The 17838-nt window shown below is 45.0% G+C and overlaps 1 protein-coding gene and 2 non-coding genes across 3 annotated transcripts; all 3 read left to right on the top strand.

The window, feature by feature from the left end:
- The first annotated feature begins 1367 nt into the window (after positions 1–1367).
- TRNAK-CUU lies at positions 1368–1440 on the top strand. Its single transcript has one exon. It is a non-coding gene; the product is annotated as a tRNA-Lys (tRNA).
- Positions 1441–2195: 755 nt separating this feature from the next.
- Positions 2196–2267, top strand: TRNAP-AGG. Its single transcript has one exon. It is a non-coding gene; the product is annotated as a tRNA-Pro (tRNA).
- Positions 2268–12364: 10097 nt separating this feature from the next.
- LOC118882045 (olfactory receptor 1F1) lies at positions 12365–13294 on the top strand. Its single transcript, XM_036827567.1, is given in 3 exon segments — positions 12365–12797; positions 12800–12851; positions 12853–13294. Coding segments are annotated over 3 exon segments (927 nt in total).
- The last annotated feature ends 4544 nt before the right edge of the window (positions 13295–17838 follow it).

Consider the following 17838-nt stretch of genomic DNA (forward strand, 5'->3'; position numbering starts at 1 on the left):
GCTAACAAACATTCAAGAAATAAAATTTTAGTCTCACACAAAATCTTGCATAGAAGAGGGAACCTCTGAACACATTTTATGAGGCTAGCGCTATTCTGATATCAAACTAACCATGGACAGCATGAAAAAGACATTTAAAAGCACATAATCTTGCTCATGAAAATAAATATAAAATCTTAAAATATTAGCCAACCAAATCTTACAAGATGTAAAAAGAATAATATGCCACGGCCGAGCTGAATTTATCCTAGGGAATGCAAGGTTGATTTGACAGGAGAAAATTGGTAAATGTATTCAATAAATTCAGGGGAAAGTATCTGATACAATCCAACTTTCATTCATGATTTTTAAAATTCTTAGTAAATTAGCCAAAGAAGGTAATACCCATAACTTCTCAAATTATCTACAAAATATTGCAGCAAATTTCATATTTGTGGTGAAACCTTGAAAACATTCTCTCTGAGGTTAGAAATGCAACAAGGATGCTGACACTCTCTACTTCTATTGAACATTTTATTGGAGACAGTGGGTCACCACACATGTGGAGCTTCCCTGGTGGCGCAGTGGTTAAGAATCAGCCTGCCAATGCAAGGGACATGGGTGTGAACCCTGGCCCGGGAAAATCCCACATGCCGCGGAGCAACTAAGCCGTGCACCACAACTACTGAGCCTGCGTGCCACAACTACTGAAGCCTGAGTGCCTAGAGCCTGTGCTCTGCAACAAGAGAAGCCACCGCAATAAGAAGCCACGCACCGCAACGAAGAGTAGCCCCCGCTCTCCTCAGCTAGAGAAAGCCCGTGCGCAGTAACGAATACCCAATGCAGGCAAAAAAAAAAAAAAAAACCTGAACATGTAACTACCATATGACCCAGCAATTTGGGTATTTATCTCAGAAAAATGAAGACTATGTTCACACAAAAACCTGTACACGAGTGTTTATAGCTGTTTTACTTTAACAGCCAAAAAAACTGGAAATAATCCAGAGGTCCCTCAAGGGGTCAATCGTTAAACTAACTGTAGTACATCTCGCCCTAGGTTTTCACCCCTGGCGCCGCTCCCTCCGTCCCCCTACGCCCAGCTGCCTCTCCCTACACCCGACGTCAGGTGGGCCGGGCGGGCACAGGGGCCAGACCGGGTTCCCTAGCTACTGGGTGGTGAGGGAAGTCCTGGACGAGAAACACCCTTGTTGCAGCAGGGAGCGGCGGTGGGGAGTGGAACCTGTGGCGGGGAACCCCCTGTGAGGCCCAGGAAGCTTTGGCCGCTGACCCGCCCCTGCTGCCCACGTCTAAGTAATTACCTATTCTAGGTCCCATCACCTTCACGTTACCCCCCATCAACATGTACAACGATAACATCACTACTGAGTGCCCGGCTAGCTCAGTTGGTAGAGCATGAGACTCTTAATCTCAGGGTCGTGGGTTCGAGCCCCACGTTGGGCGAGTTCTTTTTCTGGTTTGGACCTGTTGTTTGGAGTCCTGAGAAACTCAGCAGGTAGCGACTAGTAACCAGGATACCACACCTGGGGGAGCGGCTTTTCCAAGCAAGGCGTTCCTGTGACCTGCCATCAAAAGGCACTCAATGCAGGGCAGAAATAGAGACACAGATGTAGAGAACAAACGTATGGACACCAAGGGGAGAAAGTGGCCGGGGGTGGGATGAGTTGGGAGACTGGGATTGACATATATACACTAATATGTATAAAATAGATAACTAATAAGAACCTGTTGTATAAAAAAATAAATAAAATAAAATTTAAATGATAAAAAAAATAATAATTAAAAAAAAAAAAAAAAAAAAGGCACTCAACGCTGCCCCGCCGGGCCCGGAGTTCCTTGCTGGCTTTTACCCCAGCGCGGCCACAAGCGCGCTCCCGGCTGCAAGGAGTGTTTGCTAAGTGACCTAAGGGCCGGGCGGGGACGCACGGATCGCCGGCCCTTCCTGGCCTGTGGGCTCATTGTTGTCTGAGCGCTGGCTCCACCAGATTTGGGCCGGCGGGTAGGGTGCAGGGGCTGCTCCCCTCTTTGTGGGCATGGGGAGCTCTGGGGTCCTTGCCTCGCTCACTGGTCTTTGAGCTCAACACTTCCCGGCGGGTCTGACATTGGAACCTCCTCCCCACACCACTTCACTGGCTTCCCTGTTCCACATCCGGGACTCCAAGAAGTCTTAGAAGAGAGCCAAAGGCCCTGGATCGTGTGGCTCGTTGGTCTAGGGGTATGATTCTCGCTTAGGGTGCGAGAGGTCCCGGGTTCAAATCCCGGACGAGCCCACTTCTTTTTACACAAAAACAGTTCCTCTGTAGAGATTTGGGAACTACCTGAGGCCCCAGACCTTGGGCATCGAACCCAACACTGCAAGAGAGAATTAGAGAAAATATTTCAAAGCCTCAATGTGTCTCCAGGTGCTTTTAAAATTTTAGTAGAAGTCTTGGGGGGTCCAGTGGTGCGGACATCCCGGTTCAGGGCGCTGCGCCTGGGGCTTCGATTAGGTTAAGGCCGGTAGGGGAGAAAATCCGTGAGAGGCAACAGTCTCCCAGAGTCACATAGCTTTCAGGGTTCAAGTCCAGCAATTACTCCAGTGAGACTCAAACATCCCTGCTAAGTGTCCAGTAACGTATCCGCTGTGACTACCCAGCTGGGAGGATGGATGAGGTACTTAGAGACGGCGCCCCAAGCCTTCCTCCCCTTTCTTTATTCCCTTTTCTTCCTCCTCCTCTTCTTTCCATTTGCTGGTTACCCCTCACCTGGGCGCTCCCAGGTCTGCCCTGGTCCCGCTGCCCCAGATCGGGAAAGGGTTCCCGGAGCCCGAGCATGGTAGTCCTGGGGTCCACGCCATCAGGACAGGTATCCTGTGCCCCTCTCTGGACGTCAGGCTGTGATAGTCCCCTTTTTTGGCGGCTGGGGGTCCCGGTGGGGTTTGACTTTGACCCTTAAGGAGTTCCAATCCCAGAGAGCTGCTTTCCGTAAAGGGCGAAGGTTCCCCGCTTTCGGGGCAACCGTGGGCCGGGGTCACCCCTCAGGCCAAATCTCCTCTTTCTTCCAGAGTCTACCTCAGAATTCCAAGGCTGACTCTTGAATTAGATTTCCCGGGCGTGGGGCGGAACTGGACTTCCCCGGTAGCGCAGTGGTTAAGAATCCGTTTGCTAATTCAGTGCACACGGTTTCCATCCGTGGTCCGGGAAGATCCCCCATGCCGGGGAGCAACTAAGTTGTGTGCCACAACTACTGAAGCCCGCGCGCCTAGAGCCCGTGCTCCGCAACAAGAGAAGCCACCGCAATGAGAAGCCCGAGCACCACAAAGCAGAGTAGCCCCTGCCCGAGGCAACTAGAGTAAGCCCGCGCGCAGCAATGAAGACCCAACGCAACCAAAAATGAATAAAATAAAAACATTTTTTTAAACTTTAATTTATTGGTTAAAAAATTATTAACAGCTTGAAGGAAGTTACAAAGAAAAACACTCCAGCAGAGAGTCGAGGTTTCCAGTAACACGAATGGGCGGGGTTTGGGGGACCAATCCTCCCGCTAAAACAACTGAAAATGTTGGATATTAAAAACAAACAAACCTCAAAGCAGTGAAGAGCTTGTTTTTGGGAAAGTAAAGAAATTCCGGGCCCAGTTTAAACGGATGTGGAAAACCAGAGGGATGCTGGAGCCCCAAAGCTGCGGTCGAACCAAGGACACTTGTCAATCCCGGCAAACGCGACCGCTTCTAGACCAAGGCAGAGCCTAGGACCTGTGCCTGGATTCCTCCTTCAGTCTGTCACCCCCAAAGATGAGTATGTACAGAAACACACCCGTCCCGTCCCAACGGGCCGCCAACTGCTTCTGGAAAGCGTGTTGCCTGGGGTCTGCTCCTCCTCCCGCCTTCTGCTAAAATGCAATCGATTTAAGAGGAGAGCCTGTGCCGAGACCTCGCGCACCCAGAAGACGAAGCACACCCCCGGAGCAAGGGGGCCGCGTCTACAGCGTCCTAGTTCCTCTCAGTGAAGGCCGCGTTCCTCCAAATTGGTCCCTGTGCAGTCTCGGGGGTGGCGGCTCCAGCCGCCCTCCCGCCGCTTCATCCGGGCCTGTGGCCAGACTGCCAGGACCAGCCGGACAAAGGAGATTAGAAGACTGAATCAAAGTGTGTTCTCTGATTCTGTCCTGGATTTTTTTTTTTGGACTGTGCGTTAGATAATCTTGTTGCTCCAATGATAAAAGATACATTTGGGGTGGGGAGGTGGCGAGAGGAGTCTCTGAGGTATCGGGAGCTCTCCTGGGAGGAGGGGGGCGGGAAATCTTGAGCGGCTCTGGATTCTCCTGAAATTTTACATTTGGATAAATTACAAGCCTTAGTGAATAAAGAAGGGTGGGTTGCGAGGAAAATTGCAGGGGTGTGTCCAGATACCCGGGACTTCGGCTTTGTATAGCTCCATGGGGAGGGGTTTGTTCTGGCTCTGGGCCTGGAAAAGCGAGGCCCGGTGTAGAACATTCCGCGCGCCCCCAGTCTCCTGTACGTAGGCCAAGCCCTGAGTGACAGCGCCCAGCGCAGGAGGCTGCGGAGGAGGCTCTGACTTCCGCCTGCGGGTGAGCCTCGGAGGGTGTGGAGGGGTCTCCTCCCCTTGCACACGGTGTTGGTCCCGCATCATCTTCCTCCAGCCCTGCGCGCTCCCGGGTCTTCTGTCCAGCCGGGGCCCGGGAGGACCGAACATTTATCACACACACTGCAGTCGGTGGTCCGGCCCAACACACCACTGATTCAGCCAGGGTCCCTCACTGCTCGCTGAATCTGTCATCCGGAGGAGAATCCAGGGCGTTCCGGAGCTTGGAACTCCTTCTGGAGGAACCCGACAAGCCAGACTCGGCGGTGCCCGCGCTGGAGGAGCCACAAGAAGGCAGGAGAGCGCGGCGGGCGGCGAGTGCGCGGTCTGCACAGGAGCTCCGCCGGGAGCGGCAGTTTCTGTTTTGTTCACGACTGCATTCCTGGAGACTTGGATAGAGGTTGGGACGTTGCAGGGATTCAGCCAAGTTTTGAGTAGATACTCAAGCCAATTCCTGGAGCATTTTCTAGCCAGTGCTGACGAGTTATTCCTTCTTCCCATATTCTCAGGAAAATTTGCGGTAGCTGCCCCAGTGGCCTAATGGATAAGGCACTAGCTTCCTAAACTCAGGGATTGTGGGTTCGAGTCCCACCTAGGGTAGTGTGAGGGGGCACTCTATCTCTAGATGGAGGGGCGAGCTTTGGGTTACACAGAGGAAAATATGAGTCTTTATGAAATTCGAAGATACGCCACTGACCTTAAGGGAATGCGAGTTAAATTTACAGATGTTTACTTCGAAAAGAGGGGAAGGAGAAAGACCGTGTACCCATACATCTTAATGGAAAAAATGTGTAGTTTCACTCTGTGTTTTGGAAAGCAGTCTGGTACACACACCTCTTTGATCCTCTAATTTCACTTCTGTGAATCTGTAACAGACAAAACTACCGATGTAGGAAGTTTTATTGCAGCAGTTTGGTAAACAATAAATAAAAGGCAAAGGGGAATGACCATCCGTAGGAGAGAGATGGAATACATTTTGCTTCATTAATAGTGTTCAACCTCAGAAAAGAACGTTCAGTCTATCCCGGTTCACTTGGAAGATCCCGCTATGAAAGCCGTATATGAGCCAATTCTTATAAAACAAACGGTAACTCCCAAACCGCAGCTGTCCCTGCATGACTGCCCAAGAAAGAATCTGGTGTGGAAGAGCCGAGGAGGGAAGGGGAGAAAAAAAAAGAGACTAGAAAAATGCACAAATATTCAGGTCAAAAGGTAAACAGAATATGTGGAGAGCAGACGTTGCACCTTTGATATGTGAATGTAAGAATTGAATGGGCGCTTACGGAAGAGTTGGAAGTAACGTGGGCCAAAGATAACGTTGACTTTATCTGGGTTAGGACTGTGGGTGATTTTCTGCCTGGATTTCTGTTATAAAGTATAGCTACTTTTGTGACTTTTTATAGTTCCTCCGGGGTGAGAAAGGGCCCTGTGTCCTCGGAAACATCACGCTTCTTTTCTTTTCTTTTCTTTCCTTCCTTCCTTCTTTCCTTCCTTCCTTCCTTCCTTCCTTCCTTCCTTCCTTCCTTCCTTCCTTCCTTCCTTCCTTCCTTCTTTCCTTCCTTCCTTCCTTAATATCTAAGGAGGGCAGGGCAAGTATCCGTAGAAGGGAGAGAGAATCGCCCCTAAAAAGACACCTACTGCAGTTCATATTTGTCTGCTCCGTTAAACTGCAGGCGTCGAGCCTGGTGAGGAAGGAAACAAAAATGAAAAGCAGCAACTTCATCTGATCCGGAATCTGGCCCCCTTTCTTCCTCTTTCTTAAAAATCCAATTTGTTAACTGCTGTACCCTTAGTGCCTGGTATACCTTAGGCGCTCAATAAACACTTGAGTGAATGGATGACTCTATTAGGCGGGTGGTCTCTGGTATGTTGGGGCGCCCTTGGGGCCCAGAGCTTATGGGAAGACGCACGCTCCCAGCTGGAAGGAGCAGCCCGGCCCGGTGGGTTTCGTCGGCCCAGGACCGCGGAGTCCCGGCTCCACCCGCTGACCAGGAGGCCTGGGTAAATCCCACTGGGCTGCCGGGAGCTTCTCCTCCCACAGGAGCTGTCAATGGTGCTCCCGCTTCATCCTCAGGGCCATGCCAAGTAGTATGTACATACTCCTCTCTGAAAATATGCATCGCCCTGGTGTATCCGGGTAGCTCAGTTGGTAGAGCATGAGACCCTTAATCTAAGGGGCTGTGGGTTCGAGCTCCACGTTGGGCGTGTGCCTTTTTTCCTTCGCACCGTAGACGGCAGGGAAGGGTGACAAAGCCAGGATTCCCCTTGAATACATGCCCAGTAGGTGTCTTTGAATGAAAGGTTTTAAGTTTAGCAAGACTTAGAAAGATGATATTTATAATACTCTTATCAATAAAAAGAAGGACAACCAAGAAAACAACAATAACAGAAAAAAGAATACAAAAGGACAACCAGATAGAATGTGCCTCCTGAGGGGATCCTAGAGGCAGCAAATGTCACATTTGTAATTTAAAAATTTCTAGTAGCCCCATTAAATTTTTAAAATGAAATTAATTTTAATAATATATTTTATTTTAACCAGTTTATTATGATTTCCCATGTAATAATCTACAAATTATCAATGAGGTGTATTATAGTCTCAACCTTAGTACTTTTGAAATCTTGATTCAGATGGTTCTCTTTGGTGGGGGGCTGTCTGTGCACTGCAGTGTGTTTAACAGCATCCTTGGCCTCTGTCCGCTAGATGTCAGTAGCCTCCCCATAGTTGTGACAACCAAAAATGTCTCCATACACCGTCCAAAGTCCTCTGGGAGGCAAATTTGTTTCTGGTTGTGAACCATTTGTCTAGAGAATTGAGGGCATAAATATTGGTGCAAACAGTTCACGTGTGGGATCCGACAGGAGGGCTGGCTTGGCACAGGGCCAGGCATCAGGGCCAACTGGGAACTCATCCTGAGATGGCCAACCCAGAAGGCAGCCTGGTGGGGTCAGGAAATAGCCTATGTACAGAGGACTGCACAAATAAGTTAATATATTGAGGCTAATGCGAGCCAGATTTCTCACTGGTGGAGCTGGAAAGAGAGAGGGCTTCAATAAATCCTATGGTGTTGCGTGGAATTGGAGGTATTAGTGATGTTATCTGATAACTTTGTAAATGCTCTGTTGCTGGTAAAGATGGTTGGTGGTAGTGACTTTATAAAAGCATTTCTTATATTGGTATATTTTCCTGCCTGCAATTAGTATTTCCTAGTTGTATAATTTTTCTATTGGCTATTCTATTCTATATTTCTTAACTGGCATTATTCTGTAAAGAAGAGATTTTTCTCCATGAACACATGATGAACTTCAGATAATTTTAAAAAGACAGAGTAAATGCTAAATTCATTCCCTTAATTGTTAATTTTCACCTTCAGTTATGGCAAATTACCTTAAAAATTCTCTCTTTTAAAGATAGTATTAATATTGATTCACAGATTGTAATACATTTAATATTTTATAATCACTTACAATTATTATTATTTTTTGGATTTGTTTTGTTTTGTTTTTGTTTTTGGCCATGCCACGCAGCTTGTGGGATCTTATTTCCCCAACCAGGGATTGAACCTGCGCCCTTGGAAGTGAAAGCACGGAGTCCTAATCACTGGACCACCAGGGAATTCCCTATTATTCTCTTTGATGCTCAAATTATTCCAAATTTAGCCAGTGGGAGACCACTTTCAAGCTAGCATCTTTGTTCCTTTTTAAAAATCTCTGTTTATTCACAAATATTTAATTTGAACAATTTCAAGTCTGAAGAAAAGTTGAAAGAATAGTACTTTAAACACCATATATGGATATGGTGATACATTTGAAAGTCATTTGCAGTTTATATATGTTCACATTGGACTTTGAGCATTTCCTTATTTTCTGGCACACACGTAATGTCCTAGACTCACCTTGGTTTTTTTCTGCCCAGATCCGGAATCAGCCCTTTCTCTAAGGAACCCAATTTCCTTTTAGTAGGGAATGGCATTTAGAAACAAAGATCTGGGTACTAGGTGTGCTCAATGATACTGGGTTGTCATTAATTACAGTTTTTGTTTTTGTTTAGTTCACCTTAACTTTTAAAGTAGCTTACTAATTTATTCTTGTGTCTTAAGTGTGCCTTCTCCAATCCTTTGCTCAACTCAGGTCAGTTGATGGAGTGACTCTGGTGGATCATGGTAACTCGATTTTTTAAAAATTAATTAATTAATTAATTTATTTTTGGCTGCATCGAGTCTTCGTCGTTGTGTGCAGACTTTCTCTAGTTGAGGTGAGCGGGGGCTACTCTTCGTTGCGGTGCGCGGGCTTCTCATTGCAGTGGCTTCTCTTGTTGTGGAGCATGGGCTGTAGGCTCGCGGGCTTCAGTAGTTGTGGCTCGCTGGCTCTAGAGCACAGGCTCAGTAGTTGTGGCGCATGAGCTTAGTCGATCCGCCGCATGTGGGATCTTCTCGGACCAGGGCTTGAACCTGTGTCCCCTGCATTGGCAGGCAGATTCTTAACCACTACGCGACCAGGGAAGTCCGATAACTCGATTTTTTTTTTTTTTGTTCCAGGGCATTCCTTCCCATTTCCATTTTTTTTGGATCTCTTTGGGAAACTCCTCCCCTCCTCCATTTAGTCCTGGTGATAAATGTCCATCACTGAATTCCCACATGGAATGGACTGGGGTTATGACCCAGGATGACCAGAATACCCCACTTTCCCATCAGGTTTGTTGGTTCCAATTTGGGTATATGATCCAAAAAGGGATGATCACAGTCTTGCCTTACAACAGTGCCAATAAGCAGTGGTAGAGAGAAGTTCTATGTGCCCTGTGATTGCTAGTCTGGGAGGATGTGAGTTCAGAGATACTGGTGGCTGCCTTCTTGCCACATGGAGAGTCAGTCTGTAGAATGAAGTCGAACAGAAGCAAACAGAGTAGAGAGACAGAGAAATACTGGTCCTGGTGTCATTACTTGGGTCCCTGAATCTAGCCCTGACTGAAACACACAGGCTTTGCATGAAGAACTTTGGACTTTGTAATTACATCAACCAGTAGATTCTATTTCTCCTTAAGCTGATATGAGTTGGTTTTCTATCACTTGCAAACAATGGCTTTACTAATCCAGTCACTATTCTCCCCTTCCTCCCCAGATCTTTGATAATTAATTTTGTGTGTGGGGCGGTTGGCCTATTTTTGGAGATGGAATGGAGAGAACTTGATCTCATAACACATGTCTGATGGAGACATGAAGGCTCATTACAGCCCTGAGATTCTTATTTTGAGTTACTGGGAGCAGGTTAAAGATATTTATTAAGATGCTATAGTCAGCATGGGGAATATATTGTTTATAAATAACCCAAAGTGGAAGCTAGAGGAACACTCTGGTTTCCAGAGGATATTTTTTTTAGGAATTCAATTGCCACTTCTGACCCAGATGTATGGTTTTTATGAGTAACTCTTTAATATTATCAACTCAGGAAAGTAAACTTTGCAATGCATAAGATCAAGACCTTTATGGGCACCTTAAAGCCAGATCTTGCCTTCAGAACAACTAGAGTGATACCTATTGGACTCAGGAATTCTCGGTTCCTCATTGGCACCCATGTTCTACCAGTTTATAACTGAACTCAGCAATGGTTCCTATTTCTACCTCATTTACCCCCAAATTAAAATATAGAATAAAAGACTTGTCAACTAGTCCTTTATAAAAATGACTATTGACATATGAAGATAAACATGTGACACTATTTCCAAATTATATTTATGCAGAATACAGATGATTGAGCAGAGAGCAAAGGATATAAATATCACTTAATACCTTTCTAAAGAAAATATTTATTCATTTAGGCTGTGTCGGGTCTTAGTTGCAGCACACAGGATCTTCCTTGCAGCATGTGGGATGTTTTAGTTATGGCATGCGAACTTTTAGTTGTGACATGCATGCAGGATCTAGTTCCCCAACCAGGGATGGAACCCGGGCCCCCTGCACTGGGAGCGCAGAGTCTTACCCACTGGACCACGAGGAAAGTCCCTCACCTTTAACCTCCACCTAGTGAACATGGTCCTAGCCCAGTGCATTGATGAGGATAGGGGTCATGAGGTGTTTAACATAAATTACATATTTAATTTGCACAACTCTACATGGTGATTATTTCTCCTCTCTACAGATGGTGAAGTTTTGTAATTCTGTGAAGATTGGTAGCTTTCTCAAGGTCATACCACTGATAATGTGGGTCTGGAATTCAGCACAGATCTGTGTGAATCCAAAATTTAACCCCTATCCAGCTTCATGTGTATTTCCCAGCAAGATTGGGTGGGGGATAAAATATAGAATTGTGAGTTCTCTCTAGCAGAAAGGTTGTGGCTAATGATTATCCCCAAGATTGCATCATTTCCAATGTTGCCAAGTCCTGAAGCAGCAATTACATAACTCTGAAGACAGATCTTTATTATCAATGCTGGATCCAAAAAAAGCCCACAGAGGAGAAGGGACAATTACTCTCTGCTTTCTCTAATGAGGCTCTCAGGGAATATAGCCTTAGTGCCCATCGAGGCTCCTGTAAAGAGCTGGCCCTACGGTACCCCAAACATCCTTCCAGCACCGAGGGCTGAGTCTGTGCACCCCAGCCCCTTGTTCATGCAGACTTAGCCTGAAAAACTCAAAGACAAGTCCCTCTCCCTCAGACAAATAATCTCTGGCCAGGTCTAGAAAAGTGAAGCAAACCTGGGAATTCTGGGGACCGTGAAGACTGCCATTCTTCTTGGGTAAGAGCCGAAGCAGCGAGACTCATCAATAAACGCTTGTTAAGGGGTAAATCCTTAAGGGGGCACTCCCCACTACATCTTCCTTTTTTTTTTTTTAAAACTTTTTATTTTATATTGGAGTATTGTACGGTCCGAAAGGATACATGCACCCCAGTGTTCATTGTAGCACTGTTTACAATAGCCAAGACATGGAAGCAACTACATCTTCTATTTAAGTGGCGCTATAGAAACAGTTCTGAGATCATCAGCAGTTCCTTGAGATTGCCCAGGCATGACCAGTGTGTGTTATCTGTTTATGAGGCCCTGAAGTGTGGGGAAGACAAATTGGCAGGTTTCTGCCCATACTTCTGGGTCACTTCCATTTTAATTTTACAAGTTAGTCTTAAGGAGCTCAGTGGACATAGCCAAGAAGGGCTGGCTCAGAGGTCTGTAAAGTGCTCTGAAAATGTGAGCGCAGGAATCAGCGGCAGCAATTCTATCATTACCACCCTGGGAGCAGTTTTTGTTTGATCACTGACATCATCCTCAGAGCAGACATGTTAGGAATGTGTAACAGCTACAGGTTAGAGATAAGGGAAATAAAAAATATTCTCAAAGGCAACACCACTAATGATATCAATGGCATCAGTACCCTGTATTAAGGTATATGCTTAGTACGTCAGTCTCTATGGTAACCATTTATACATGTGTTCTCCGGTACTCATTATAAATATTAAAGTCTCTATTAATATTCCTTTATCTATAGTGTTTTTGATACTTACTTTAAAAAATATATGGTTATGGTAGAAAGTTTAGACATATAAAGGATTTATGGACAAAACCACTGTCACATTCTTTCAGTGTCCTTCTGGAGGTACTGCACATGCATAAGGAAACTGCCCTCATTTTGGTAATAAAGGGGGCACAAAACACAGGAAGCAAAGTGCTAATGCCTCACCTCTGTCACATGGCCTTTCTCTTTGCCATCTTCTTAACTGCCCCATCTTGACCATCATTTTCCAGGCTTTTGAATTTTTCCTGCTTTGTCTGCCTCTGGACCCAGGTTCCCAGCCCCATGGGAGAGACAAACCAGTCAAGTAACTCTGAGTTCCTCCTCCTGGGGCTCTCCAGGCAGCCCCAGCGGCAGAAGCTCCTCTTCGTGCTCTTCCTGAGCAGGTACCTGGCCACGGTCCTGGGAAACCTGCTCATCCTCCTGGCCATCAGCCCGGATTCCCACCTGCACATCCCCATGTCCTTCTTCCTCTGCAGCCTGTCCTTCGTGGATGTCTGCTTCTCCTCCACCACTGTCCCCAAGATGATGGCCAACCACATATTCAGGAGTCAGACGATCTCCTTCTCTGGGTGTCTCATGCAGATGTATTTTGTTTTCATGTTTGTGGACATGGACAATTTCTTCCTGGCTGTGATGGCCTATGACAGCTTTGTTGCTGTATGCCACCCCTTACACTACTCAGCAAACATGACCCACCAGCCCTGTGCCCTGCTGGTCACTGGGTCATTGCCAACCTGGATATGCTGTTGCATACCCTGCTGATGGCTCAACTCATTCTGTGCAGACAATGCCATCCCCCCCTTCTCCTGTGATGTGACCCCCCTCCTGAAACTCTTCTGCTCTGACACACACCTCAATGAGGTGATGATTCTGACTGAGGGTGCCCTGATCATGAGCACCCCATTTGTTTGCATCGTGGTATCATATATCCATATCACCTGTGCTGTCCTGAGAGTCCCGTCCACAAAGGGAAGATGGAAAGCCTTCTCCACCTGTGGCTCCCACCTGGCTGTTGTTTCCTTCTTCTATGGCACCATCATTGCTGTGTATTTTAACCCTTTATCCTCCCACTCGTCTGAGAAGGACACCACAGCTACTGTGATGTACACGGTGGTGACCCCCATGCTGAACCCTTTCATCTACAGCGTGAGGAACAGGGACTTGAAAAGGACTCTTGGAAAAGTGGTTGGCAGAAAAACGTTTTCTGTCTGAGGAGAGAATCAAAACTGAGTCTCATCCAATGCAAATTTATTTTTTATCAGTTGAGTATCAGCTGAGCTGTTTTGTCAAAGACAGTCTGGAAATAAACATATTTATATTGTGCTAGAAGACAATCATTATTTATTTGTGGACCTAATTCACCTGTAACCTCGTTGCATCTACCAAGTAACGAGACATCTTTTTACTGACTAACTTTGGAATTATTTTACACCCACGTCCAGTTTTTCCTTTTTAAGTGGTATGTTTAGAAGGATACATGCTCCACATATTTTTGAATATTAGAATCACCTGCAAGCTATGATCCGCTGATGTCCAGGTCCCAACCCTGACCAAATAGATCAGAATCTCTGGAGGTGGGGCCCCAACACTGAGATTTTTAAAATCTCATGATTCTACTGTGCAGTCAGGATGGAGAATCACTGGTCTATTTCATCTTATGTGTTTTCTGTCATGGTCAGTCATAAAGACTGGGTCACAAAAACGCTCACAAGGTTAGTTTTGAGACTCAGATAAAAGAACAACCGAGTAAAATATGAGGACTAAAGTGGATAGTAATATTTCAGGTGAGACTCAGAGGCCCAGGTGGATTGTGGCTCAGAGCATCAAGAGGTGAAGCAGCGCAGAATGGGGGAAAACCCTCTGTGAGCATCCTGATTGGCTGTCCGATCTTAGGGGGCGGGGTCAGTCGGGCAAGTTTTGATACCAAGGATACAAATCAACATTTGCTATTCCTTCTGTGGGGACCAATTCTCCCTGCTTTCTTCTCTGGCTAGCAACCCCCTCCCATACATTCAAGAGCCAAGTCAAGTGCCACCTCTTCCTCCATGAGGCCTCCTGATTCTCTCTTCTGGTTCTCGAACTCTATTTTTTCTTTGGTTTATTCTTCCCCTCCACAAGGGTTTTCCACATATTATAAGATCCTCCATACCCATATTCACATGCTATCCACCTTGTACCCCAGTGTCTGGCACTGCTCTTAGACCAAAGGCAATACTCAAATCTAGCTGAAAGGAAAAAATGGATGAATGAATATTGCCTTAACTTCTAATTTGGACATTCTTGCTTGAGAAGAGGTTTTTAAAACTTTCTCATTAAAAAAAAATCACTTTTGTTATTTGACAGGTAATACTTAATTATGGAACATAAAAATCATAAAGAAGAAAATTAAAACAACCTGTAAATTTGCTGCTCCAAGATAACCACGGTAATACACATAGTTTTAGAAAGGTTGGCTGCAATTTTTCCAAATAACTTTGTGTTCCGATTTTCCACATCCTTCTTCCCATGTCAATAAAGGTCTTAGAAATGTGATTTTAATGGCTGCATAATATTTTATCCATTCATGGGTGCAATATAATTTACCCATTCCTTGACTCTGGATGATTTCAAGTGTTTCTGTACTATAAATAATGCTGCTGCACACTTCCTGGTGTATAAATCTTTGTATTCCTTACTGTCATAGGTAGCCTACATGACCTATTTCCCCAGCTTGGAGTAAAAATTAAGGTCATCATTCCTTTATTTCTTCATTGTTTCCGTCCCACCCCACCTGTTAATACTAGCAGGGGGTCCAGTATCACTCTGTTGGTGTCAAAGCATCCCAGAAGGTCATTCAAGGAGTCAGCCCGTCTCGCTTTCCACTGCCAGGTGTAGAGAGAGAACCAGAAGTTGGACCCGCCCACTGGCGTGATTGTGTGAGTTGCTAGCACCCAGTGTAGCTCCTGAACCTTGGTCTCGTTTGATCTCTTGAGGCCTGTTTTGCTGCAGAATTGATGCTCGTGGCTCACATCCTTTTCGGGCCCGCCTATGGTCTCAGGTTGCAGCTATCGGAGCTCAAGTTTACTTTATCCTCCATTAAATTCTGACTCTGTGCCATGGTGGCTACATGCACTGGGACTTCTAGCTCCACTGTGTCAAACCAGCTCTGCCCATGAACACCCAGCTCAGATTTACCCTCCTACCTTTGAGATTCCTGCTGCATCCTTGAGGTCTTTTTTATATGGAGTGGACTTCAGGTTTCTTCTGTATCATAGCTATATCTGTGAAATAGAATTCAAATAAGTATATATGAAGATTATAATATTTGAATACTTAATGTTTTTTGATTGATCTGTAAGGTAATGAACATTTCAGCTATGTTCCTTCTGTATAGTAATAGCTTTTACTTTTAAAAAAATTTTATTTATTTTATTTATTTATTTTTGGCTGTGTTGGGTCTTTGTTGCTGTGCGCAGGCTTTCTCTAGTTGCGGCGAGCGGGGGCTACTCTTCGCTGCAGTGCGTGGGCTTCTCATTGCGGTGGCTTCTTTTCTTGTGGAGCACGGGCTCTAGGCATGCGGGCTTCAGTAGTTGTGGCACGCGGGCTCAGTAGTTGTGGCTTGCAGGCTCTAGAGCACAGGCTCAGTAGTTGTGGTGCACGGGCTTAGTTGCTCCGCAGCATGTAGGATCTTCCCGAACCCGGTTCCCTGCATTGGCAGGGGGATTCTTAACCACTGAGCCACCAGAGAAGCCTAGTTTTACCTTTCGATTTGATTTTGGGTTATGGAGGGAATAGAGGTTCATGAATGCTACATGTTCATTATGGATTGTATCTTTTAGTAACTGAAAGATCTTCATCCTCTTTAATCCTTTTTTCATCTTAAAGCATACTTTAATTAATATTAATATCACATCTCTACTTCCTTTCAGCTTGTGTTGACTCATTCTCTCAGACTCTCTAAAATAGTTGACTTGGGACTTCCCTGGTGGCGCAGTGGTTAAGAATCCACCTGCTAATTCAGGGGACAAGGGTTCGAGGCCTGGTCCGGGAAGATTCCACTTGCTGGAGAGCAACTAAGCCCATGCGCCACAACTACTGAGCCCACGCTCTAGAGCCTGCAAGCCACAACTACTGAAGCCTGTGCACCTAGAGCCCGTGCTCCACAACGAGAAAAGCCACCACAATGAGAAGCCCGCACACCCCAAAGAAGAGTAGCCCCCGCTTGCCACAAGTAGAGAAAGCCCACGCGCAGCAACGAAGACCCAATGCAGCCAAAAATAAATAAATAAATAAATAAAATTTAAAAATAAAATAAAATAGTTGACCTGATGAAGGGTTCTTTCCCTATTGTCAGTATCTTTCTTTTAAAGCTTATAGTACATGAGATAAAAAGAGAGTGTAATTCTATACCTAGAAAGAATAGTCAACAATGAATGCTTCCATCTCCCATTCACTGTTAAAAACAAATGAAACTTTATGAGTAGTGAATTAATACATGCTTTGTAAGACACAGTTCTCCATGTGTCTCTTGCTTTTCTGCATATTCTGTGAGCATAGACATTCACTTTTTTGTTCTAGGCCATTTTTCCAAGGATGTCTATATAATGAACAGCACTGGAAGATAGAATGGTGTGTCTTTCCAGTGCAAAGGGCAGATTTTTCACTGTCCGGTATAATAAATATAATGTATCCTTCCGGGGCAAAGTTCAGGCAGGCTTATTCTCAATGACAAAAGATTTGATTTCCTAAGCTTAGGCTCCTGTAACACATCCCTTGTGTATGCAGGTGCTGCTTGGCCTTATTCACATCATCTTGTGAGAATCAGGGCTTAGGGAACTGGTGTAAATGCTGGTACTCTGGCTCCTGCTACTGCTGTGAGTAATACAAGCATGCCCTGTTTTATTGTGCTTCACAGTTATTACACTTTTTTACAGATTGAAAGTTAGTGGCAACCCTGTGTCAAACAAGTCCCTTGGTGCCATCTCCCCAACAGCATTTACTCACTTTGTGTCCTATTTTGGTAATTCTCGCAGTATTTCAAACTTTTTCATTATTATTATATTTTTTAAGTGACCTGTGATCAGTAATCTTTAATGTTACTATTGCAAAAATATTATGACTCTCTGAAGGCTCAGATAAGGTTAGCATTTATTAGCAAAAACGTATTTTTAAAGTAAGGTACGTACTTTTTTTTTTATTGATTCTTCCAATCCAAGAACGTGATATATCTCTCCATCTGTTGGTATCATCTTTAATTTCTTTCATAAGTGTCTTATAGTTTTCTGCATACAGGACTGTTACCTCCCTAGGTAGGTTTACTCCTAGGTATTTTATTCTTTTTGTTGCAGGGGTAAATAGGAGTGTTTTCTTAATTTCTCTTTCAGATTTTTCATCATTAGTATATAGGAATGCAAGGGATTTCTGTGCATTAATTTTGTATCCTGAAACTTTACCAAATTCATTGATTAGCTCTAGTAGTTTTCTGGTGGCATCTTTAGGATTCTCTATGTATACTATAATGTCATCTGCAAAGAGTGACAGTTTTACTTCTTCTTTTCCAATTTGTATTCCTTTTATCTTTTTCTTCTCTGATTGCCATGGCTAGGACTTCCAAAACTATGCTGAATAATAGTGGTGAGAGTGGACATCCTTGTCTTGTTCCTGATCTTAGAGTAAATGCTTTCAGTTTTTCACCATTGAGAATGATGTTTGCTGTGGGTTTGTCGTATATGGCCTTTATTATGTTGAGGTAGGTTCCCTTTATGCCCACTTTCTGG

Source organism: Balaenoptera musculus, chromosome 15 (assembly GCF_009873245.2).
Source record: "Balaenoptera musculus isolate JJ_BM4_2016_0621 chromosome 15, mBalMus1.pri.v3, whole genome shotgun sequence".
NCBI classification, from domain to species: domain Eukaryota; kingdom Metazoa; phylum Chordata; class Mammalia; order Artiodactyla; family Balaenopteridae; genus Balaenoptera; species Balaenoptera musculus.